Source organism: Colletotrichum scovillei (genome assembly GCF_011075155.1).
Source record: "Colletotrichum scovillei strain TJNH1 chromosome Unknown Contig00006, whole genome shotgun sequence".
Classification (NCBI taxonomy): domain Eukaryota; kingdom Fungi; phylum Ascomycota; class Sordariomycetes; order Glomerellales; family Glomerellaceae; genus Colletotrichum; species Colletotrichum scovillei.
In genome coordinates this window covers 534,337-557,644 of record NW_023336264.1, presented here as the reverse complement: position 1 = coordinate 557,644, position 23,308 = coordinate 534,337, and the positions used below count along the sequence as shown (strand labels likewise).

General features: G+C 51.6%; 7 protein-coding genes across 7 annotated transcripts; 3 read left to right on the top strand and 4 right to left on the bottom strand.

Annotated features, from left to right (window-relative positions):
- Window positions 1-1,005: 1,005 nt before the first annotated feature.
- Window positions 1,006-2,893, bottom strand: HER10_EVM0002301 (major facilitator superfamily transporter). Its single transcript, XM_035472018.1, has 4 exons — window positions 2,122-2,893; window positions 1,937-2,035; window positions 1,670-1,879; window positions 1,006-1,611 (listed from the first exon to the last, which is right to left on the bottom strand). The coding sequence occupies exons 1-4, from the start codon at window positions 2,800-2,802 to the stop codon at window positions 1,096-1,098; spliced, it is 1,506 nt and encodes a 501-aa protein (XP_035332264.1). The 5' UTR covers window positions 2,803-2,893; the 3' UTR covers window positions 1,006-1,095.
- A 1,852-nt stretch (window positions 2,894-4,745) lies between these two features.
- HER10_EVM0007863 (uncharacterized protein) lies at window positions 4,746-6,687 on the bottom strand (the record flags this gene model as incomplete). Its single annotated transcript, XM_035477404.1, has 3 exons — window positions 4,746-5,659; window positions 5,720-5,968; window positions 6,045-6,687. 3 exons carry the CDS (start codon window positions 6,685-6,687, stop codon window positions 4,746-4,748), a joined length of 1,806 nt encoding a protein of 601 aa, XP_035332938.1.
- A 5,052-nt stretch (window positions 6,688-11,739) lies between these two features.
- Window positions 11,740-13,422, top strand: HER10_EVM0012503 (uncharacterized protein; the record flags this gene model as incomplete). The annotated part of the gene is made up of 2 exons (XM_035481897.1): window positions 11,740-12,170; window positions 12,258-13,422. The coding sequence occupies exons 1-2, from the start codon at window positions 11,944-11,946 to the stop codon at window positions 13,420-13,422; spliced, it is 1,392 nt and encodes a 463-aa protein (XP_035333515.1). The 5' UTR covers window positions 11,740-11,943.
- Window positions 13,423-13,511: 89 nt separating this feature from the next.
- On the bottom strand, window positions 13,512-15,547 carry HER10_EVM0010178 (GMC oxidoreductase; the record flags this gene model as incomplete). Its single annotated transcript, XM_035479646.1, has 4 exons — window positions 15,449-15,547; window positions 15,204-15,390; window positions 14,399-15,141; window positions 13,512-14,331 (listed from the first exon to the last, which is right to left on the bottom strand). The coding sequence occupies exons 1-4, from the start codon at window positions 15,529-15,531 to the stop codon at window positions 13,512-13,514; spliced, it is 1,833 nt and encodes a 610-aa protein (XP_035333208.1). The 5' UTR covers window positions 15,532-15,547.
- A 355-nt stretch (window positions 15,548-15,902) lies between these two features.
- HER10_EVM0012385 (uncharacterized protein) lies at window positions 15,903-17,308 on the bottom strand. The gene is made up of 5 exons (XM_035481781.1): window positions 16,959-17,308; window positions 16,879-16,905; window positions 16,794-16,823; window positions 16,640-16,730; window positions 15,903-16,586 (listed from the first exon to the last, which is right to left on the bottom strand). The coding sequence occupies exons 1-5, from the start codon at window positions 17,014-17,016 to the stop codon at window positions 16,454-16,456; spliced, it is 339 nt and encodes a 112-aa protein (XP_035333502.1). The 5' UTR covers window positions 17,017-17,308; the 3' UTR covers window positions 15,903-16,453.
- A 388-nt stretch (window positions 17,309-17,696) lies between these two features.
- On the top strand, window positions 17,697-21,678 carry HER10_EVM0009599 (FHA domain-containing protein). Its single transcript, XM_035479084.1, has 2 exons — window positions 17,697-19,777; window positions 19,828-21,678. The coding sequence occupies exons 1-2, from the start codon at window positions 18,671-18,673 to the stop codon at window positions 20,968-20,970; spliced, it is 2,250 nt and encodes a 749-aa protein (XP_035333130.1). The 5' UTR covers window positions 17,697-18,670; the 3' UTR covers window positions 20,971-21,678.
- Window positions 21,679-22,094: 416 nt separating this feature from the next.
- Window positions 22,095-23,080, top strand: HER10_EVM0007992 (uncharacterized protein). Its single transcript, XM_035477530.1, has 2 exons — window positions 22,095-22,348; window positions 22,409-23,080. The coding sequence occupies exons 1-2, from the start codon at window positions 22,327-22,329 to the stop codon at window positions 22,906-22,908; spliced, it is 522 nt and encodes a 173-aa protein (XP_035332950.1). The 5' UTR covers window positions 22,095-22,326; the 3' UTR covers window positions 22,909-23,080.
- The last annotated feature ends 228 nt before the right edge of the window (window positions 23,081-23,308 follow it).

Below are 23,308 nucleotides of genomic sequence, written 5' to 3'. Positions count from 1 at the left end.
ATTGAACACAGAGTTGCGTGAATTCAAGGTGTTCTACTTCTGTATAAATAATACCTAGCCATGTGATGGACATCACAATCTTTCTGTCCCGTACTTATCCCATGCACTGTTCGTGAGGCATGTCTGGAAAGGCCTTGCAGAGGCTCTAACCTTACCCCGATGAAAGATGTATTCATTCCAGCCCTGAAAACCGTGAGTCTTTTGAATCTTATTGCAAGCGAATCGTCCTTTCCAATACATCGTTGTGGTATGTGCATAAGGCTCCAACTCTGGTGTTGAAGTCGTGAGAAAGGTGTGTTGATATGTGATAAAGCAGCATGATTGTTAATTGCAGTCGCGCTTTCATGAACAAACTGAGTTAGCTACGCTATGAATCGCACCTGAGCCTTGGCTATGAAAGCCCAGCAGATAGTTTATGATGTAGAGAACATGCGCTATAGACGCGAACTGCAATACACGGAACTGGGGAAATGAATGTAAACTGTAAACCCTGCTGTTCCTGTTGCGAGTATAAAAAGAGATAAGAATCATTGGGGCAGATGGAGGCAACAAGCTTATTTCCCAGTGAAACATTGCACCGAGCATGTCTATCTTTAGATGAAGAGCAATACCAAAACTCTTGAGTCCAACGCATATTAGGTATGAAGTGTCGATATGTCTCATAATGTGCGACCCGAGAGCACCTCCGGAAACATGGTCATACGCACCTTAGACCAGGACGACTTTGACTTGCAAGTTGCACCCCATCGCAATATGGTATGAGAATATTCTATGATCCAATCTAAGAGTCCTTGGCTCGTCACTCCAGTCAATTTTTAGCAACGATTTAGGTGCTCAGAACGGGCTCTTGAGAATCCTTGAAGTGTCTAAGATATTCTATTAAGACGCCAAAGTAAGTTAGATGCCGATGAAAACGCTCAAACTCAAATGTCTAAAGATGCTTGCTAAGTGACGTAAGAAATGTCGGCAATGGTGAGCCAGGTCCCTTTATCTTGAATGAAACTAGGAGCGACCAATGTTAATCAGAATGACGATTAAGCTGAAGGTGCTGGTGGTATGCTTCCAATCTATTGTCGGCCGATAGAGATCAAAAGTCTATTCGGCGTTAGGAACCGAGGCCGGCGCCGTGACACCTTCTTCGTCTCTCTTGGTGATTCCCTCCTTCTTCTTGTCTCGCTTGTACAAAAAGGCCACCGTAGCAGTGATCAGTGCTTGGGCACCGAAAGCAACAGTCGAGAAAATGAAGCCCTTCTTGAATTTGGGCGAATCAACTTGAGGGTACGTCAGGATCGGGACCCAGGCATTGAAGGCATAGCCCAGCGAGTTCATGATTCCTATGACAATGGCACGCTCCTCGGCATCGGCGCCGCAAATCTCGTTCGTCCAGCTCATGCTGAGTGGTCCGTACGGTACGGAAGCGCGCTGGAGAAGGAACGCAAACCACTTCAACCCGTCTGGTACATTCCAGATGGCGAGGATCAAGGCAGCGAAACCACCGAGGAAGGTGGATACCGACATGACGCTGGCACGATGGCGGATCGCGTCGGAGAGGATGGCGAATGATACCGTAAGGACCAGTTGAATAGCTGAAGCCGCTGTTGGAATGATATTCTGATACCCATGTTAGCTACATGATACCATAGACCAACCATGAGCAAAGTCAACTTACAATCTTCTCCACAGACTCGCCCTTGGATTTGAGCCAGAGAGAGAAGGGATTCACACTGCTGGAAGGCCCAATGTTGATGAAGATGATGTACAGAATAGTCAGGAAGTAGACGTGCCAGCGACCAAAAATACGCTTGAATGCAGACCGGCCCAATTTGGTTCGCGGAGCACGTCCGACACTCTCCATCCGCCTGCGGGCCAGTTCACGGTCCTAGGTGATTGTTAGTGACTGCGGTTTCTCAAAATTAGTGAAGTTGGTTTCACTCACATTCTCAGTCAAGTAGAACGCTCGTGTATTCTCCGGGAGATCGGGCAGGAAGAAGTATCCAGCAATGCAAATTGGCAGACTGATGATCCCATCCATGATCTGTAAGTCGGAGGCCGAGTCAGCACGCGGTCTCGCAGGAGTCGTCTCCACCAAAGCACGCCATATGGGATCGAGGGGGTGCTTACAAATAGCCACTTCCAACCTGCTAGCCCATGGACGCCATTGAGTCCCTTATAGACGCCAGCTTGCAAATAGCCCGAGAACATGCTCGCCGCAGCCGAAGAGGCGTGGAAGATGCAGGCTCGCTTGCCGAGCTCGGAGGGCTTATACCAGGAGCCCAGGATCGTGTGAGCGGCCGGGTAAAAGATTGACTCTGCTAAACCCACGAAGAAGCGGATTGCAATGACGTGGTTTGAGGTCTTTGCTGCCGCCAGACAGAACGTTAGAACTGTCCAGAGAAGCTCACAGGAAGGCACCCAGATGGACGGGCGGACTTTTGTGAGAACGATCTGCGAGGGGATCTGGCCCACGACGTAGCCGACGGTCCACGCTGTGTCGATGAGATTGATCTCGTTTCCGTTCATTGCGAGATCCTCCTTCATGCCGCTGACGAAAGCATTGCTGATGTTCGTCTGGTCGAGGTTTTTGATAAAGTAGCCGAAGCTCAGCATCGTTATTAAGAAGACGTCGAGCTTCTGGATGAATACGCGCTCTTCCTGCGACCGGCCCGGTTCGTAGTCCCAGATATAAGACCACCATGGCGCTTTCTTCTTCTCAAGTACCGCAGAGTTTTGTCCGTCTGAAGAAAACTCGTCCACCGTTACTCCCTTGGGAGACGCGGACGCGTATTCCTGCTCTGACCCCATGCCGAGCAGAGGTGAGAGCTCTAGTGAATCCGTAGAGTTAGTAACTTACAACGGAAAGACGAAGAGGAGCTCAACAGAGGGTGAATTGAACAGTCGCAACTTTCAAAACCACAACGTCTTCAAATTTTGGGGGATCCCGTACCTGATTTATGTATCTCGCTTCCTGATAAACTGGCCATCGCGCTACGCTAAGGGAGGTTTCAAGTTGGCCACAATCTCACGGATACTGGAGAACTGCCCAGATAACACTCCGGGAGTCGTGTGGGTTACAACGGGGTTCGATGCTTGATGATGTGCTGCGAAGCGCTGATGATTCGCTACCCCTTGGCGTGGGGTGTGTCGCCATCGCGGGGTCCAGTGTCGTGATTCGGCCGTCGCTGCCTCAAAAGCGCCCTCAACGCCGTCCATCTTCTCTGTCCAAGGTGTCTTAGCATCGGACTCTTTCCGACTAGAGTCTTATTATTGCCAGGGAGACAATGTAGGTGTCAATCTCATTACTTTCTTTATTCGATCCCGCGGAGCACTGCCGATACGGAACATTATTCCCGGCAGTTAGCTACTAGTGACGGATGGCTCCGTTGGACATTGTCGCATTGCAATTTCGTTACAAAGAAGAGCGAGATGAATTGGAATAGTATACTGAAGCCTAGCTCTCGCATTTACGGCACATCCTTTCGGAAGACCGATCGGCATCGGTGGACATTTTACGGGCCGGACGCCGGTCCTGTCCCACAAGGGCCGGGCCTCCGGATTTTGTGTGCCCCATAATTGGCCCCCGGTCTTGGGGACGATGCATGCGCCATGCACTCAGCACCCCTCCCGGATACGGTACCGGCCCGTCGGGTCGTTACGTAGCAGAGGAGTTCCGAGCCCGCTCGTCGGGATTAGCACCCCAGAAGGCTTGAGAAGTGATTCTACTTGGTTTACACATACACGTTGGTGCTTTGGGTTAGTTGCCTTGGCTGCAGATTTGCACGATATCTCGACATGGCCAGCCAAACACCTGTCAGCCAGCCAACAAGTGGGCGGACGGCATGCTTTTCTACTTTCTGTGACTGCCGCCCATACTTTGTAGCGTCTGTGGTTGCTCAAGGCTTCATTCATGTGTTGCTTCAAAGATCTCGCTCCTTTGCTTTGATGCTCCGCTCTGATGCTCTTCGTCAACAGGGTCAACAGGCACTGTACTGAGTTAGCAAGATGACATGCCACGAAAATGGTGCTGGAAAACCGAAATTAGAGGGCTACTGTTCGGCGAGATCGTGAGAGGATGATCATGAGCTGGATTTCGTGAAGCTTGTCCTACCAGAAGAACCAGTTGCTTGTAACTCTAGTTGCGTCGACGTAGGTGACTTCTTTAGGCCGTCGGATCATTCCAGCCGTAATTGCGTATATCTGGTGTAAACACGGCTGAGTGAGAAGTATATAACAGATGTGGGAGCTGTTCGAGATGTTCTTGATAATGCGTTGATGACCGTAACGTATGGGAAGGAATGGAAGACGGAGATGCGTATGTCCGAAGTACATTACCAGACTTGATATTGGTAAGTGTATAGTTGGTGATAGATCCGCGCTCTAGCCTATGCATGACCTACTTCGAGAGTTCGGATCGGCCAAATCGCGCTGTATATCTACGGTTTCGGGATCACGTACAGACCAGCTCAAGTAAAGTAAAATATGTAACTATCAGATCTATGCGTTTTCAATTGAAAAAGAAGAAAAAGAGGCCAAAAGAAAAAGAAGAAGAAAAAAGACACAAAAAGGCGTTGTCCCAACATCGATGATAAGTGACGTCCTCAGGGAAAATGTGTGAATAATAGAATCGATGTGGATTAGAGGAGAACAAGAAGAGCATTATATATCCCACTGGGTATGGATGAAGGATAGACCAAGGCTTCATGGGGAGCCGTAATGTAGCTACTTTGCCACTCAGATGCAAAGAAAGGCTATGAATATGCAAGCCAACCATGCCAAGCATTTCTCATTCGTTCTGCCCTCGATACTGATATGTATGCAGTATTAGCGAGTCTGTCCTGCAATTCTTTGAACTTGGCCGTAGGAGCCCCTTTGTCAAAAAGCAAGTCTAGCTCAAGATACGACAGCTTCTTTGTCTCAGGTAGTCGAAAATAGCACCAAATAAGACACAAGAGAGCTGTGATCGCGTAAACCAGACAAGATTTACCAGCCAGGTTCCAAGCGGTTGGGTTCAGAAGTTGTGGCGCAATGACGTTGTTGATGATGGTGAAGACATTGTAAACTACCCTCGCCAGGGCAACGGTCTTGACTCTTAGACGTGTTGATGGAATTTCTGCCACGATAACATAGCATGCTGGACCGATGGTCATGTTGTAGGTAAAGGTCATCAAAATGATAAGAGAGCCGAGAGCCCAATTCATTGAAGGATGGCCGTCCAGAACAATGGATAGGATACCACCAATGGTGAGGATGATGACTGCCGCTATCAACCCAGCAAGGTAAAGCCTACGCCGGCCAATCAGTGATAGCAACATCCAGGATATCATACCGCCAATAATGCCGAGACCATACATTCCTGTGGCGAGACTGAATGATTTGGAGGATTCGAAGCCAGCTTGTTCAAGAAAATAAGGAGCATATCCAGTCAGGGTGGCGCCGCACAAGGCTTGACAGGACCACGTCATGCAGCAAACTTCAGTCCTGCGTCGGTTTGAGCCTTTGAACAAATCAAAGAAGCTCGCGCCACCATAGCCCAATTTTTTCTCCGTCGCGTTAACATGCTGCATAACAGCGAGCGTATCGTCGATATTGAGGTTCTTGCCGCTTGTGAGTCTTTGCAGCGACTGTCGTGCTTCTGAGAGTCTTTCGTGTCGGACTAGCCACCCTGGTCACAAGTAGTCAATAAATAGCCAAGCTTGTTTACACCTATTTGGATGTCTCTTACAAGGACTTTCTGGGGCAAAGTAAACGACGAAAAGCAATGGAAGCGCCCAAGCCCATTGTAGCGCAAATGGTAACCGGTATGACCATTGGGACGTGTTGTCGATGAGTGATCTCAGAATGCCAGTGCCCAGTAGCTGGCCGATGAGCCAGCACATGTTCACATTGCTGAGAACGACGGCTCGTACAGCTGAAGGCACAATCTCAGCAGCGTAAGTCGCCCCCAAGGTCTGGATGACACCCCATGATAGGCCTGATGGTGGAACTGTAAGCTGAAAGGCCAAAGCATGTCTGAATAACCAAGAAAGACAACCAAGACGCTTACTCACCACAAAGGGCTTGGGAAGCAAGTAGTACAGCGATGTTCTGAGCAAAGAAAGCTGGGGAAATGGCTAGACACAACCATCCAAGAGCAATCATCATCATTTTGCGATATCCGATAGCATATGTGATGTACCCATGGGCAAGGAGCCCGATGATCTCGCAAGTTACTGCAGCATTCTGGATTCCCATCTGCCACAATGGCGAGATCTCATAGTCTTTGTCCTGTATGGAGTTGGCGCCCGGCAGTCTTGGTTCGCCATATTTGCGTCTGAACGAAGGAAACGCAATGAATCCGGAAATAAGCGACTTATCGTAGGCCTCCATTACGACTGTCAGAAACAGGAGTAGTGACCAGATGATGGCTTTGGGAAAGTGACGGAAACTGCCGAATAGGCTTATGTCTTTCTCGGCGGCGAGACCACGATGGATGCGCGCACCCGTGCCATCCGAACTTGTTGAAGCGCGAGGAAGCCATAGCACACTGTTGATAGTGTTATTGTGAACATTTGATCTTTGACGTTCGAGTCCCTCTCCGTCCAAGGGGTTCGTGTCTGCGATAGATGATTCTTGGTGCGAGGCAGTTGCCTTGGGGGTTATGGATATCAGAACGACCTCATCTTTGCTGGTATTGTCAACTGAACCAAACATGTTGACAAAGTTTCAAAGCGCCTGGGATAGTAAAACAAAGTTGGTTGGAAAGTGAGCATTGGATATTGCAGCTTCGATCGTGCTGTCGCATAGATAAGACTATGTATAAAACCACAGCTCGTGTTTATGGCTCCACTTCAAGCTGGTGAAAGTTGGGTTTCGGGCTTCATCCTGGGTTATCCGACCATTTCCCCAGACTATCCCCTGATCTTCCCCAGAGGCAAGTCTCTTTGGTTGATTTCTAGCTTCTGTCGATGGTAAGTTTGCGCTAACTTAGTGCAAGCTAACCTACCAACAGGGCTCAGCACGTATTACCGGGCCGTGTACGCCAAGTTTCCTCCGCGATTTTCAGCAGAACTTGGCAAATACAGTAATTGGTTAAATGGGTTCTACAACCACTCCGTAGAACAATCATTACCTAGGGTCCCCTTGTCAGGCTATGCAGACGGTCGAATCAGCAGGCCGTACCTTGCTCTCCTGCCTTGGATACATGTATCTTCACCGGTACCCTATTGAGGGCGACTTGAACTTTAGTTCCCTAGCGCTGACAGGATTTGGAGGATGGCCTTGAAAGCAGACCTTTGATACAGGGATCTTGTACTAGCCAAAGGCCATCAACCTCTCTAAGAAACAACCTGGATCGATGCCAAAGACATCGTGGGAATGGACCTCCCTGATACTTGCAGTTGGGATATTCGGCGCCACCTGTTTGAGAATCTTAGCTCGAGTCGATAGTCATGCTTCCCTTCAGCCTTTTTCTCGTATAAGCGATTTCACTAGCCACATATGAAGCTTGTCACGCCTGGGATAATGGACCTTATAGGGTCAAGGCCTGCAGCCACGCTGGGCTATCGATGCACCCCCCTATCCGTGGAAACCATCCTGAGCTGATTTTATGAAATTCGATCAGCCAAATCCCAGCAACGCCACAAACGCCCATACCTCGTGTCAAGAAGATCAAGCATACAATGTCTGCTACCATATCGAAATGTAAGTCTGGAAAGGGTCGCTAATTTCTTATGTCCTTCAAATTATTTAATGATAGTAGCGATCATGAGAAGCCTTTCCGCTTATCTTTGGTTTGATCTCAGTCAACGGCAATGCCTACAACGCGGAGACTTTCATAAAGAAGAAAGCATCCGCACTTGATACTTCACGGTCTCGTCACGTCACTCGACGCATGGCACTGCCATAACTTCTCCTTTCATGACCTCTCTTTTGGTGGGAAGCCTAGCGTCGACACTCGACCAATTATGTCGAGTTCTCGACTTGTCCCTGGTCCCTTTTCATTGAAAACATGACAGGATGTCAAGCGCTCGAATGCAAAGGCCAGAGTCTACGCCTGTTACTTGAGCTAATGCGTGGCCTTACCTCATCCCGTTTAGTCAACTACTGCGTGCTCTCTTAGCTCAAACTTCAACTCGGTGGCAACGAATCATTCTAGAACAAAAGTGTCACGCCTAATTAGGTACCTGGGCTAGCTTTGGCTCCTGGGGATGTTGTAGAGAGATGGAACCACTTTGACGTATTGCTTGAGTCAGCCCCACCTACTTCCGCGAACTTGGTTTTCGGGAGAGATAGGCGGAAAGCCCTATGGGAACTAGGAATTCCGCTTTGCTTCAAGCAACCGTGTTTCTAACGGCTGGCGCAAGTTTCAGCACCCTTTAAGTGTGGTGGCCTGTACACAGTGAAGTCGAATCTTAACCATCCTGTGTGGGTAATGTTAAAAGGCTCGAAGTGTGCTGCGAATTAGTCCGTTTTTTTCAGTGTACTACATACATCCAATGGGAGCTTGAATGTTCAGGGTCGAAGCTGAAGACTATCACCGCGGCACAGCGCTGGTTTTTCCAGCTACCCCGGCCATGCAGCGGATGCCTCAAGGGCCAAATTTTCACTGTGCGGTCCTTCGCCGGTCTTTGCCACTCAGTAGGCGTCTGAACCCAGGCCTTGCGAGCAGTGCTCACCATTATCGCTCAGCAAACGCTATATAGAAAGCCGACGGCGTCGTGGTGGGCCTCCTCGGTAGAACGCATAGTGTCACGAGTTATGGCACACAGCAATGGGCATACGGAGTGTGGTAAAGTAGCTTAACCTATCGAAGTGGAAATAGACAAGAGAGAAAAGTCCACATACAGGATGTAAGTGATATAAACGTGATACAGCATGTGACGGGCACTTTGTGGATTGTGATTCAATTCCCTGTTACGTGACACATACTCTTAGCCAATCAGTCAACCTTAGCCTGCCTTGCATTGACTTCGGCTTGCTTTGCGCGTCGCTCTGCTTCTAAATTGTCCTATGCTTCCTAGGAGAGTAACCGGTAGTCGAAACCCATGTAAACCTTCTCCTAAAACTCTGACACTAGAGCCTCGAATTACATAGAATCGGTAAATGGGATAGGCTAAATCACTTTATACCGCATCTCGTATCATGAATTCTTAGATAACCTACGGCCAGTCTACTACTTGTATTAGCAATACAAGGAAAAGAAGGGGCAATACTTACCCCAGGATAGCTCGAGCTAAATAATGGTGTTAAGTAGGATGTGACTGCGGACCCACTCCACTAGAGAACGAAAGGCACTCATGTTCAGCCCGGCCAGGGAGCGAGCGGTTGGGCGTTGCCATGAGAGGTAATGGCAGATAGAGAATGTTGTCTCTTGTGCCCATCTTATGGTTTGCCTCCGAAATCATGTTGGGGAGATTCCTGAGCTTTTCTTATTTTTGCTGTCGCTTGATGCGCTCGAAAGCTGCAAACGACTACGCCTTGAGGAGAGTCGTTGCGTTGCTTGTTAGTCCCCCAACGTTCGTTACCTTCAACATTCGATATGTTGTGATTGTGTTATATTGCAGTTGTGTTCTGCTGCAGGTGCGTCCTGTTGCAGTTATGCTATGTCTCAGTCAAGGCTTATCCCCAACCGTCACAACACGCATACCTAACAAAACACTAAGATATGTATAACACTATGCTGCATGCACGAGGGAAATCGGTGGCCGACGCGGATCTGTGCCTGACTTTCTGTAACCGGACCTGCATTGGGACCCTCGAAACGCAGTACGACAAGCGCCTGAGCTAGCAGGATGGGCGATCCCAGGGTTCTTTCCGAGTATCAGCTTCTTCGCCTTACGGAACACAAGCAATCTGCAGTGAATCAAAGATCTGGTTTCCAGACACGTAGCGGTGCTGCTTCCTGGATAGCGTCCTCTACTTCGCTTTCCGATACTGGCGGAAGGCCGATCTGGTTGTTGTACCATGCGTTATCGATGTCTTTGACATTTGCCTCTGGTAGCGGGGGGAAGAAAGTCCCCTTAAAGAGTGCTGCTTTTTGTGTGTGTGAGAGAGAGGGAGAGCTGCGACGATATGAGACGTGTTAGGTCTTTCTAAATCTGGCGTAATAGTTGGGGCTAATACTGTCTATTCTGGGCCCATTTCGCGATCTTCTAAAGTAACTAACGAGACTCCGCTGCTATTTCTGCTGCTTTGCGATGTGTTTGTCAAAGCGCTTTCTTTATGATACGCCCTTTTTTATCACGTGCCCCTCTGTATATATGTAGTACCTAGCTCTTCTCTGCCTGTTGTTCGCTGTTGTCCCGGCGGAGTTGTATCGTCTCAGCTAGGATGTCTGCGCACTACTCGTTCCAGCGGTTGAGAGGGCCCCAGCAGTTGCCCCTTACATATCGGTCAATCGCTGCCTTTGTTCTTGACCTTTATAGTTGCGGCAGGCATCCTCAGATCGTCTGGGTAAACTTTTCCTCATCCATAGCTTTCCACTTCCGTTTCTCTTCTCTCTGCTGTTCGGCTATGACGAAATGTAAAGATTTGCTATATATGAATAGTTGGAGCTATATTCAATATTGTTTTTCACTTTGCAGCTGATCATCCGGTGAACGAGACCTACAGTGACGAGATAGAAGTCGATAGTTGTCTAGTGATCTCCTTCCTCGTTTGTGACGGTTCCCGGCTGTAGTCGACTTAAAAGGTTAATAAAACTGGAAAAAGCTAAGTTCCGACGAAAATGCGACCCTCAACCAAACAGCTAGTCGCGGTATCATTCTCGGGCAAAACTGCAAACGACTCATAATGGCAAAGATTTATGGCAACAGTCTAAGCCGAAATCCATCTTCATCTTATGATTCATCGGCGAGAAGAACTACTGCTAACGGGGTCGTGCTCTTGATCTACGCCTGCCACCACGTTATGTTCAGCCACACGAAATGTGCATATTGACAGGGCCAAATCCCAACCTCAATTTGTCACAATGTCAGCTTATCATCGTCACGAAGTCATTTGAGAGCCCAGACATCGGATCGCAAGGCACAGGTCATAGTCGTGCCGCAATACCGCATTGTGCTAAGACAAGCCGCCCCCAAAATCAAAAGGCACCATGTAGCTCTTCCCGTGCTGTGAGATCCTAGTCTCCCAAAGTTCTTCGAAATAGAGGGTACCGACCCACCCCCATCTCCAACATCTCACCTCTTCTTCATCTTCCCGAGTAGCAGGTCATTGGCTCAGAGAGCTCAATGCGAGGAGTCCGAAGCTCGTAGGGATCTAACCGCTTTGGTAGGTCCCTACTCAGATCCCTGCCGGCATGGGCTCAGCCCTGTCCCATACGCAGGCTACAGCCATCTCACCTAAAAAGAGCGCCGTCTTCCCTCCACAGCCCGGCTCCGCCATTTTCAAGGTAATGCCACGCTACTCAACAAAAACACCTGCGATTGCGACCTTAAACGTGGACCAAAAGCTCAGGCGTAAGCGGCATGTGGGTATCGGTCGGCCGCCTCTGCTGTGGGAACGGGACTTTGGTATACTCTAACCAACAGCTTTAGAGTCAGGACCTGGATCATTGATGAGGGCTGCATTAGGCTATTCTGCTTTCTCGCTAGTGAGATGACGAGGTCCTGGGGCTAATTGTCTCTCGACGACCAAAGTCCCAAAAACGTCGACATGGCTGAGATTTTCTTGGAGGTTGTTTCGAGATGCCCTCACGCTCTGTAGCATCCGCGTTGCCGTGGCCCTTGCAAGAAAGGTTGCCTGGAGGATCAGCATCCACAAACGATGTAAGCTGCGTTTGACGCTTCCGACGCGTGCCTGGCCAACTTCACCCGACGTATGATATATAAGTCGAGAATGTCGGGCTCTTGTCGAGACAAGGGATCACCACTCCATTTCCTTCAGCATCACGTCTCTCATCCTCTCTTCCCACCTTTCTAATAGTAATTACACCATTCATTGAGCTCGTTAACCCAAAGCACCATCATGAGATTCGAGACAGTCTCCGGGGCCGTCGCCCTTCTTGCCCTAAGCCACTCCGCGGCCGCCGACCCGGTGAACATCAAGCTCCACAGCCGCCGTACCAATCTCTCAAAGACAAAGGCTCTCAGCAAGCGCGCGGCCACCGGCTCAGTCTCCTTGACCAACTGGTTCGAGAACTTTGACCTCCAATGGATTGGTGAAGTCGACGTCGGCACCCCGCCTCAGAAGCAGTAAGTCTTGTAACCCACGCGTGGCTGTCTTTCTCAGTCTCCCGGGACATTAAACGGGGCAGGTAGACTAACACTCTCAACTGTTAGTATCGTCACCTTCGACACCGGCTCAACGGACCTGATCCTCCCCTCAACAGCCTGCACGAACTGCCTCGTCGCCAAAGAATTCAACGCCTCCTCCTCCACAACCTTCTCCGCCCAGCCCGGCTACAATGTCACAACCGCCTTCGGCACAGGCGGCAAGTCCGTCCCCTACGCCGTCCCGCAAGCCGCATCCGGCACCGTCGTAACCGACGCCGTCACCGTCGGCAACCTCACCGTCGCGAACCAGACCTGGCTCCTCTGCGACACCTACGCCGAGGCCTTTAACGAGATGCCCAACATTGACGGCATCTTCGGCCTCGGACCCCCCGGCTTCTCCCACTTCTCCGCCGAGACAAATACCTCCTTCTCCACCTGGTTCTGGACCCTCGCACAGAACGGCGGCGTCCCGGAGCCCCTCTTCTCCTTCTTCCTCAACTCCGGCGAGGGCAGCGCCCCGGGCGAGCTCACGCTAGGCGGCGTGAACAAGGACTACTACGAGGGCGAGATTGCCAACGTTGACTTCAACATGACGGTGTCCTACCTTGGCGGGAGCTGGTTTATCGACCAGCCCGCCTTCTACGTCAACGGCAAGACTGTCTCGAACTCCAACGCCTCGGGCGAAGCTTTCCCCGTCGGCGTCTCTAACGTCGATACCGGCACCGCGTTTCTCCAGACGCCGGATTACCAGACCGCCAAGGACATTTACGCCGCCATCAGCTCCGACATCACCCAGATCGACGAGCTCGGTGTCTGGGGCGCTCCCTGCGATGTGGTTGAGAAGCTCGACCCGGAGCTGACCTTCACCCTCGGTGTCGGCGACAACCTGGTCAACATGACGGTCCCCAAGGGCGCCTTCAATCTGGGCGAGTACCCTGGCCACAGCGGCATCTGCCAGACTATCTTCCTGAACCCCGTGCAGCCCATTAGCGAACTGGCGTCCATCTGGGTTCTGGGCAGCCCGTTGCTGAAGGGATACTACACCGTGTGGAACGGTACGAACCCGGAGCAGCTTACCTTTGGCGTCGCGAGTCTGAAAGCGAATGCCACTTCTACGAACGGTACTTCGAGCCCGACCGCTACGCCGACTGCCGTCAGCGGTGGAAGCGTCACTGGCCCGGCTGGTGTCTTCGCCGCGGTTGCTTTGACAATGTTCGCTTTGAGCTTCTAGATGGATATCTGTTTCCGAATGGGATGTAATGGACTGATGTAATGTGTATATACGATGGTAGCGAGATAGAATACTTTAGATAATGCACCTCAGAGGGCATCCTCTTTGATGAAATCAGCTGCCCGCTCCGCCACCGCATAGACGAGAGACTGTATGTTGGCCCTCGGAATCAACGGGAAGATACTGGCGTCAACCACCCGCAGCCCCTTAACCCCGTATACCCTGAACCTCTCGTCGACCACACCACCTTTTGACCTAGGCAGCATGGCGCAGGTACCGCAGGGGTGGTATTCACTCTGCATACTGCTCCTGATGCATGCCTCTACGTTCTCTATTGTTAGTTCATGGTACCCAGGCTGGAATACTGTCCCATCACCCTGAAGCAGGTCGCTCAGCGGTTGTGTACGCGCGACAGTCTGTAGATGAAGTGTAATTGCCTTCAAGAGCTGTATGTCGAGCGGATGGGAGAGGTAGCGTGGATCGATGATGGGGTGAACGGCTGGGTCGGCGGACCGGAGGTGGATGGAGCCTCTCGAGAAGGGGTGCTCCAGGACGCCTAGGATGGAGAGGAAGTTGCCCGGTGACCCCGCCGAGAAGAGCTTGGTCGTATCAGCGGAGTACTGGGGTGAAATGCCGCCCTCAATCGTTAGCTCCTGGGCAATTGCTTCGGATTTGAGGTCTCGGAAGGTGATGGCGTGTTGCTCGGCCAGGCCGGGGAGGTTGGTCTTCGGCGAGGGTAGAGACAAGTCCAGAGTAGAGGCGATCTGCTTCAAGGATAAGAGTGCAGAGCTGGCACCGGCAGAGGACAGACGCCCGGTCTTGTTTTGAAGGTATAGGTCGAGCTGTTCTTGGAAGTAGGTTGCGTTGGCGTAGTCCTCGTTGGTAGGTAGGTCGGGCTTCACCGCAAATCTGGAGCGATGATCAGTCATCGTATTGGCCCATAATAGTTCCGGATACTTGAGGTTTGAAAACTTACCCAAGAGGAACATAGATGTGATCCTGTAGATTCTCGCCGACGTTAGGGTTGTCAACGAATACCTCGATGCCGTGGCTTCCCAGGAGTTTCTTGTCTCCCACGCCAGAGACCTCGAGAAGCTGTGGCGAGGCAATTGAACCAGCGGCGAGGATCACCTCCTTCTCCACGGTCGCTTCTTTCTCCAATCCATCCTGTGACCACTTAACTCCTTTGACCAAGACTCCATCACGAGTCTTGTACAGTATAATCTTGGTCACCAAAGCACCCGTAAGCACTTTCAAATTGGCCCGTCGACGTGCTGGGCCAAGATAAGCGTTCGCAGCGTAACTTCTCGTGCCCTTATCAATGTTGAGCAGGTTGACATAGCCTCCCAAAGCCACGCCATTACGAGGATCGCCGTCGACACCGAGCCCAAGCTTCTCAAGAGTTCGCGGCCAGGCTTTGAGAAAGTGGCTGTAGAGTTGAGGGAACTCATTGGCTATGGGTCCGGTGGTGCCATGAACGCTAGGATCAACGTAGTCGAGCAATAGATCGCTCGTCTGCTGGCTCGATGGTGCCACAAACGATTCTGACTTCTTGAAATAAGGGGCCAGCGCCTTCCATGACCAGCCATCATTTCCCAAAGCGCCCCAGTTGTCTATATCTCGCTGGGAAGGGTGCGTCCAGAACATGAAGTTCATAGCGCTGGAGCCGCCCAGTTGCTTTCCGCGGATATGGGCGACAACTTTGTCATTGGCCGATGTCTGGACGTGTCAGCTTGCTACGTTCAGTCAGGGTGAGGATCAAACTCAAGGTAAATGGGTACCTGGGGAACTGTTTTGTAGTCCCAGTCGTAGTCGGCGTTGCCGTACATGGCGGGAAACAGCCCGGGAGCCAAGACGTTGAGATCGGTGGAACGATCCGCACCAGCTTCCAAGACGAGGACCGTCACTTGAGGGTTCTCGCTGAGGCGAGCTGCAACCGTCAGTCCAGCGGTGCCTCCGCCAACGATGCTAATACCACGTTAGAATCATGAATTTGAGCTTGTTAGACCTCACAGCTGTCACTCACATGTAATCATAGGTATCCGCCATGGTAGTTACAGCAAGGCTCATCCAAATGCTTCCCCAGTGAGGACAAAGTTTCGCGCGCATGGTCGGGCTAGAGATGGAGTGGACGAAGGGAATGTTTATAGACAAGAAGACATCAGTGAGTAGGGGGTGTGAAGTTATATGCATCCGTTAGACTGCGAACTAGGAACCACGAACGCTCACCAAACAGAGCTTGCGTTTATTGGATAGCTAATTGTGATCAATAATCAACAGCTTTCCATGGTCTCTTTGCCCGCAGATCCATATGATCCCGAAACCAGCGCCACTTTGCACGAACGCTAGACCAAGACATAGCTGATTCAACGCGTATCACTGCGTCGAGCAGGCTAGGCCATGCAATGAAGCCAGGACGATACGACGCTGGTCATCAAATATGTATGCACGATGAGTAAGCAACTGTCTTGCGGAACTCCGCAGGCATGGCGAAATAAAGTGACACTGGTCGATTTTCGAATATCGGTCCGTCTGTAAGGCGACGGTTGTGTACATATGCATACATGTTGGAAGCCTGCATACTGTTAAGTCCACATTAAGTCGGCTTGGCCAGCTGCATCGAAAGAGGTACAGGCCGTATGAACGAAGCCAGGCCACCGCAATTCGGCCTCCTGGCGCCGGCCGGTCCCGCTTGACGGCAAGACACCGTTGTGACCTGTGTCAATGACTTCAGGCATCTGAACACCGCTGTGCTTAAGTTCTCTCCTTTCAGGAACCCGATTGATGCGGGCTAGTGTCGTCAATAGGTAAGAGAAGCGGCAGCAGCACCGAGACTTGGCTTGGGCGAAGCAAAGACTCGCCTGTAAGATGCAATAACTTTTATCATGCAGTCGTGATATGCCCAACACCTAAGTATTATACAGATATCCATTTGATGCCGGTGTTGTGGCATCGTGCCGTCCTTTTGCAACAGCCTCCTAGTCTCCTACATGATGATGTACAGGGTATTTCGAATTGTGTCTCCTTCAGCTTATTGCTGGCGCTTCGCGTAATCGGAGCCGGGGCCGTACATGATGATGGGTCTTCGGTTGGCCCTTCGGAAAGCCTCCTCGGCAATGGGAGAAGCATCGGAACGGATGACACTGCCGATGGACATGAAGAAGCTGCGAGGTTGTTAGTCGTTATGTGGATCAAGGCCAAACCTGGCTTTGCCTACCCGAAAGTTGCTCCTGAACCAAGCATGTATTGTCCTAGGGTTCTCATGATGCCGTTGGGGCCGGCACCGTAGCGCATGATGTTAACGGAGCCTGCGGAGGGGTAGCTGTTTAGTTGATGCGATGCGAGAGAAGTAGGGAGAGTTTGTTACACACCGAACACGAAGCCCATGACGGATCCAACAGCTATAGAATGGTCAGCGGCAAGATAAAAAGGGCTGATGGGCCGGTCTAGACGTACTTCCGCCCATGAGGGCACCCATCTTCACTGCGAAGAGTTAGCTAGAAGCTCTTGTAGAGGTTGTAAGAGGAGGATCGTACTCTTGTCGGCGATTCCAGGGCCCATGGCACCGCCATGTTGCGCAGGAACGGGAGGCATATTGAGGAGAGAATCTGTACAACAGAGAAGACTGTGGGTTGGGTATCGGATTGTGAATCGAGCTCCTTGTGGTGCTCAATAGCTACTGTATAGTCAGTCGTGCGATGGGAATCGGTGATGTTTGCGACTGTGGGCTGGGAGGAGCTCTTCCAATTTGCTGCACCCAATCCAAGTGGCCGAAGGTCAGCCTTTCCGAGCCGGGTGCCACTGGAGCTTTGGACGAATCGAATCCGGGGGACGGCAGTTATTCGGCAAAAAGACTGAAGTGGCTAGCCCCACCTTTTGAGGTTCGAGCCTGCCTGGAGGAGGTTCGAGGGAAAGGAAAGAGCAGCGATGTCACGGTCACCTGGAGCACAGGCCACTTCACTGGACCGCCTTAGACCCGTTTCTGTCAGCCTGGTCGTCTGATTGGTTGTATGGCCTTTCTTTGTGAGGCACCCACACATCTGGCTTGGGAGCATGTCACGTGTCTTTCCCCGAGTCTTCGAACAGCGCAGGCGACCACCACAAATGGAATGTGACGGAGGGCAGGTGAGGGTGGATCCCTACAGCTAAGGCAAGAACAGCAGCCAGCTGGACTGGAGGCGATGACAGCACAGTGACCAGACGGGCAGACCGCCTTCACCCGGATGAGCACCAGTTCTGTTTTTTTTCCTGCTTTCTTCCTCTCTCTCTTTTTTTTTTTTTGTCACTACCACACATCTTCCCTCTTTCTTTGCTAACGTATGATCTTGTTCATATGAAGATCACATCCTAGCTGGCCCATGGTGGAAAAGTCCAGTCAAACACCCAAGCTTTGGGGGCCTGTGCTCAGCTGAAGTGAACTGAACCCTCACGCTGAACAGTAACCGAACCAACTGTGGTGGACTGAGAATTTTCCGGTCCCTCGGTCTCCCACCCGCTGACGCTGACGCTGAGCCTTTGAGGGAGGCCCTGCTGTTTCCGACCGCCCATGTCCCAGACTCCCAGACTTCCAAGTCGGCTCCGGCGCGTGTTTCCGAACGCTGTTTGGCCCGCCCACCACTGGCACCATAGGCTCTCCCCCAGCGCCAGCGCTCACCTCACGCACTTACGCTAAGCGCTTAGCGAGACGGGGCGACACGTTCTGTTCTCTCTGCCCAAATCCTAGATTCAACCTCACCTACCCACGGAGACCACCCGATCCGCCGACGACGCTTCCGCTTGAGCCCATCGTCGACCGTGGTGCTCAAAGAAAACCGTCTCTTTGCCCACGTCCTCGACATTGCTGGTATGTCTCTCCTGCCTGTCTGATCCTTTTTGGCCCGGTTTTCTGCGACCCCCCGTCCCGTCCCAGGCCCTTTCTGGGTCGCGCCAATTGGCTGCCCACCCCTATCCTTGCCGCGACATCATCGCTGACTTATTTTTTTAACCTGCCAGCTCAGCCTCATTGCTTTCTACCCTCCGCAGCGAACCCCCATCGATTCCATCTGACATATCCGCGTTATCTTTCGGCGACTGATCTTTACGATACCCTCCGGGCTGCTTTACGAATGGTCAAAGAAGGAGCCCCCGACGTCACCTAGACCAGACCACCCATCAATATCGATACCCTACGAGCTGTCATCACCTGATCGTTCTTCTCACGACTTGCAGTGTCCTACGATCCTTACCTGAATCAAACGACGACTTCCCCATGACTGCCGTCGCGAGCCCGCCCAGCTTCCAGCAACTCAATCGACCGGGATGGAATGTTAATGGCGGCCAAAGTCTGAATTCGATGAACCCAGAAGACGTCAGAGGCATGTTCGCCGCACCTCGGAAGACGCTGCAGCGGAGCAACTCTTCCTCCTCGGTCTCATCTACCTCCTCCAACTCATCTACTACCACTGTTGCCACCAATGGCTCGCAACCAAATGGCACCCCGGCGTCTACAAACTCTGATATGAGTTGGTCCAGCACCGCCTCGAGAAAGCGGCCACAACCCAAAGGACCATGGCCGCCAGGCAAGCCAGAAGGTCAAGCCGAGTTCGGCAGACCTATTATGCGAAACGCCATCAACGGCATCAACGGCGGTTCGTCGCTGCAGACGGCTCCAGGCCAACCGCAAATGATATCGCAGCAGGGACTCGGGGCAAGACCTATGGGTGACCCGATGCCTAGCGGGCAGCCTGTGCTCTATCTTTTGTCGCTCAATGGTACCTTTGAACGCAAAACCATCTCGGTACCATTCTACCCAGAAAGCCTCCGTATTGGTCGCCAAACCAATCAGAAGACGATCCCGACTGCCACCAACGGCTACTTTGATAGTAAAGTGCTATCAAGGCAGCATGCTGAGATATGGGCAGATCGCACCGGCAAGATATACATCCGCGACGTCAAATCGTCCAACGGAACCTTTGTCAACGGCACGCGTCTCTCCCAGGAGAATCGCGAATCCGAACCGCACGAGCTACAGACGGGAGATCATTTAGAGTTGGGAATCGACATTGTGAGCGAGGATCAGAAGACCGTCGTCCACCACAAGGTTGCCGCCAAGGTTGAACACGCTGGCTTCATGAGCCCCTCAAGTAACGTTATGGACATGAATTTTGGCGATTTGGACCCCGCGAATGGTGGCATGATGATGCCGGCGCCAAGCCCGATGCCCTACCGTGGCAGGACTGGAAGCAACGCATCAATGGCAAGCAATGGCCGCATGATGGCACCCCAGAATATGGCTGGCATGGCACCCAATGGTGGAGCAGCCCGTGGATTTTTGTTAACGCCCATTACCACGGAGCATATCGTCAAGAGACTTCACGTGAGTATTCGACCCCCTAGACATATTGATTGGAGCTAACCAGGTCGTAGAACGAGATGCGCAATGCTCGATTGCAGTCTCAAGACCTCTCCCGGACGGGCCAATTCGTCCACGCTCTCTTGAGCAAAGATGATGTAAAGGATCTAGAGAAGCCGGAAGCCCCCGAACCTCCGAAGCAGCTTCCCAATGGCAACGCTCTACCTTTCCGTACCGATGCGAAGACCAGATTTTCCGATCCTCCTGCCCCACCTCCTCAGCAGCCGCTGCCTGAGAAGCCCGATGTGCCTTCACTGAAACGAGGTACCACTGAGCGACCGAAGACTAATAGCACCACCTCGCCCGTTGGACGAGACAATTTGCATCAGATCATTCAGTTGACCGAAGCTTTGAATAACGCAAAGAAGGAGATGGACACCCAAACGGCCCGTATTAAGGATTTGGAAGACATGCTCCGAAAGGAACGGGAGGCACGCGAGCTAGCCGAGGATATGGCAAAGATCCTTGAGGACAGTGCCTTGAAGGAAACCAATGGCGCGCCCAAGGAACACGATACCGAGGCTCTCCTTGAGGAGGCTTTTGAACCACCTCGCGATACCGCCGACACCCAGGATATCGAGATGACAGATGCCGAACCGCTCTCCAAGGAGCCTGCGCCAGAGAGCGCTGAGGATATTGCTGCACGTTTCCAGGTCAAGCTCGACACAATGATGTCAGAAGTGACGGACCTGAAGCAGCAGATGGAGGCTTGGAAGCATAGATGCGAGAAGGCTGAGACGGAGCGCGACGCCGATCGTCAAACCTTGGCCGAGATGGTTGCCCAGATTCGCAGAGACGAGGAGGCTAGGCAAAACGCAGCTGCTGCGGAGAAGAATCGTTCTCTTTCCCGAGGACGACGCGGCCGGAGCGAAGGACCTGCCGACAAGACAACTTCAGTTGTTCAGGCCAATGGATCCGGTGATCCGACGCCAGCTCCCACGCAGGCAGAGTCACCCGCGGATGACTTTGGCGACAAGCCCACGTTGTCGCGAGCCAACACCATTACGCCACTTTCCATACCTCCAGGCAAGCTGGCAAAGGACCAGGCCATGATGGCCGGTGTTCCCTATGCTTCCATGCTTGGCGTGGTCATCCTTGGCATGGGTCTCATGGCTTACATCAACGGCTGGCAACCCGAGCCGACTCCCCGTCATTGACCGCGTCGTTTGCAGCTGGGCATATCTTGGCTCATTCTCTAGACAAGCACTTCAACGTTGGCGTTGCGCATACTTAGGGCGTTTCTTGCATTGAAAGCGGTCATTCGTTTTCCACCGACCTTTACCAAGTCGCTTTTTCTTTCCCTATGTACCTACTACCTTTTCCTTTTACTGTATGAACTGCGAAGACGACGACGTTTTCTTTCCCTTTGTCTCTATTCTCACGGGCAATAGGGACGGCTGGGAGGGAAACAAATGGTTGGAGATGGCGTTTAAGATTTTCTTCCTTTCTGCGGGCTGGTGTCCTCAATCGAGGACGTTTCGATCGCGCTGCAAGCACGGTGTTCTTTTTGTGACTTGGGCAAACCCGGAATGGGAAACGGGATGATGGACGACGACGAAATCTTTTTTTTACTACACTGGGCACAAAAGAATAACTCAAATTCGAGATGACAACTTTTTTGCTTCAGAAAAGACAAGTGTGTCCCGCTGCAACATCCCTGATGGGGGTGCTTGCAGTGTCACCGATCGGTATGCGGGCGCCTTAACCGCGCGCCTTGCAGGAACCCGTCATGAGGCTTCTAGGCCACTTGACTCGGGACGCAGTCTACATGAACATGAGGGGAAGGACTGTAGATTACGGGCAGTATGGCAGGGGTGGATTGACGAGATTAATGTTTGCATACAGTACTCAAGGCCGGATGGGAATACAAGGACCTTTTAATCGCTTACGCTCGTTTCCGATGCCATACTGTTCTCGTCAGCTGGAGTCTTGTGAATTTGATCCTAGTCCTAATCCTGGCGAACAATGATCTCAGAGCTGTTGCAACGAATGTCAGACGGCTGGCTATTGATGACTGCCGTCCTCCCATCAGCAACGATGTGCCCAGTCTACCCCTGACGATACTGCTTTGCTTGAAACCATACTGGGAAGAAGAGTGAACACCCCCAAAATACGTGAGACGCAAATACGCCGAGGGTATACCTGCCTTATCACAGACTAGTTCTAGATAAGAGGTGTAATGGAATGAAGCCACAATCAAGGGCAGCCATATTTGTGAAATGAAGCATTCCAGTGTCCATCACCACTTAAGTGTTGACTCCATTCTCCCCGACAACGCACGTGTCAAACAAATAATCAGTATGCATTTTGGATAGTCTATCTCTGCGACTCCATCCATAAGCCGTTCTTGACGATAATAACAACTTTCGCCTTCTAGGTGTAAGCGCTCGTTGTGATCCACTTACAAACCGAAAGACGAAAGCTCAATTGCCCCTCATTCTGGTACTACGGCTTCAGGATATCACTCCCACTAGGTCAGAAACAATCAGCGCGCCTACGCTTCTTCAAACGCCATGAATTGGGCAGATCATTTTGGTAAGCTAAACAAACTTCCTCCTGAAGTCACATTGAGTTTCAAGACTTATTGGATAACAGACGGACATGGCCGCTCCCTCATCTATGGAGAAGACGGTAAGCCCATGAACCAACATACACGACCCGTCAAGCCGAAATCCAACCCTCAACCCCGTCGTCCACCTCCGCCTCCGCCAAAAAGATCAACAGACCCCCACGAAAACATCCACGCCTGGCTCTCGGGCGTCACGATCGACGAGGAACATGTACCCCTCGCATCAGACATCTTTCACGCTCTAGGCCAGATCCAGAGTCAGACGAAGGAGAGCCACCGAGCATCGCCGGTGGATGAACAGCAGAAGCAGACACAGACACAGACACAGGCCGCCGGTCCGACGGTGACTGTCCACACCATGGGCCCGGGGTTCATCGGCCGCGCCCCGGCGTTTGGGACGTCAGAGTTCTTTGCGAATATGGTTGTGGTGGGGATTTTGTTGCTTTTCGCGCCGGGGTTCACGATTCTTGCGGCGGGGGTGTTTTTTACGTCTAGGGTTGCGGAGAGGTGGGCTGGGCAGGAGTGAGGGTTGGTAGAGGTGGTGGTCGTGGAGGATGTGTGATGCTTGAAACGATTTTTGATGGTTTATGAATGTGACGGAATACTGTTATGGTCAAGACGTATGTTGCTACGCTATCATGTTGCTATAAGAATTGACGGATTGAGTGTAGTTGAAGGATGGAGAGGGGAGTTGGGTTTGGGGTGGAGGATGTTTCCTAGAGTTCCTTAGTCATTAGATAGATGTCAAAGAACGAAGAGTCGAATACTTGGAAGGATGGAAGTTTACATCATCAAGTCCTCCAGGTTGAGTGAGTTAGGTGGCAGAAGGTGGCTTTCCGTGACGAGGGCCGGGGCCGAGCGGCATCGACGCCGGAAATATGGGGCACATCGATCTCGGCACCAGGCGATCGACATGAACTCCGTCC

Excerpts from the sequence above, each read along its gene's own strand:
- HER10_EVM0009599 (XM_035479084.1), top strand. The coding sequence starts at position 18,671 with ATGACTGCCGTCGCGAGCCCGCCCAGCTTCCAGCAACTCAATCGACCG. Across the intron at positions 19,778-19,827 it reads ATATCGTCAAGAGACTTCAC|AACGAGATGCGCAATGCTCG; the intron begins GTGAGTATTCGA and ends ACCAGGTCGTAG.
- HER10_EVM0007992 (XM_035477530.1), top strand. The coding sequence starts at position 22,327 with ATGAATTGGGCAGATCATTTTG. Across the intron at positions 22,349-22,408 it reads GAATTGGGCAGATCATTTTG|ACGGACATGGCCGCTCCCTC; the intron begins GTAAGCTAAACA and ends ATTGGATAACAG.
- HER10_EVM0002301 (XM_035472018.1), bottom strand. The coding sequence starts at position 2,802 with ATGGGGTCAGAGCAGGAATACGCGTCCGCGTCTCCCAAGGGAGTAACG. Across the intron at positions 2,036-2,121 it reads CAGGTTGGAAGTGGCTATTT|ATCATGGATGGGATCATCAG; the intron begins GTAAGCACCCCC and ends TCCGACTTACAG. Across the intron at positions 1,612-1,669 it reads GCGAGTCTGTGGAGAAGATT|AATATCATTCCAACAGCGGC; the intron begins GTAAGTTGACTT and ends CATGGGTATCAG.
- HER10_EVM0012385 (XM_035481781.1), bottom strand. The coding sequence starts at position 17,016 with ATGCCTCCCGTTCCTGCGCAACATGGCGGTGCCATGGGCCCTGGAATC. Across the intron at positions 16,824-16,878 it reads GGGTGCCCTCATGGGCGGAA|CTGTTGGATCCGTCATGGGC; the intron begins GTACGTCTAGAC and ends ACCATTCTATAG. Across the intron at positions 16,587-16,639 it reads GGTTCAGGAGCAACTTTCGG|CTTCTTCATGTCCATCGGCA; the intron begins GTAGGCAAAGCC and ends ACAACCTCGCAG.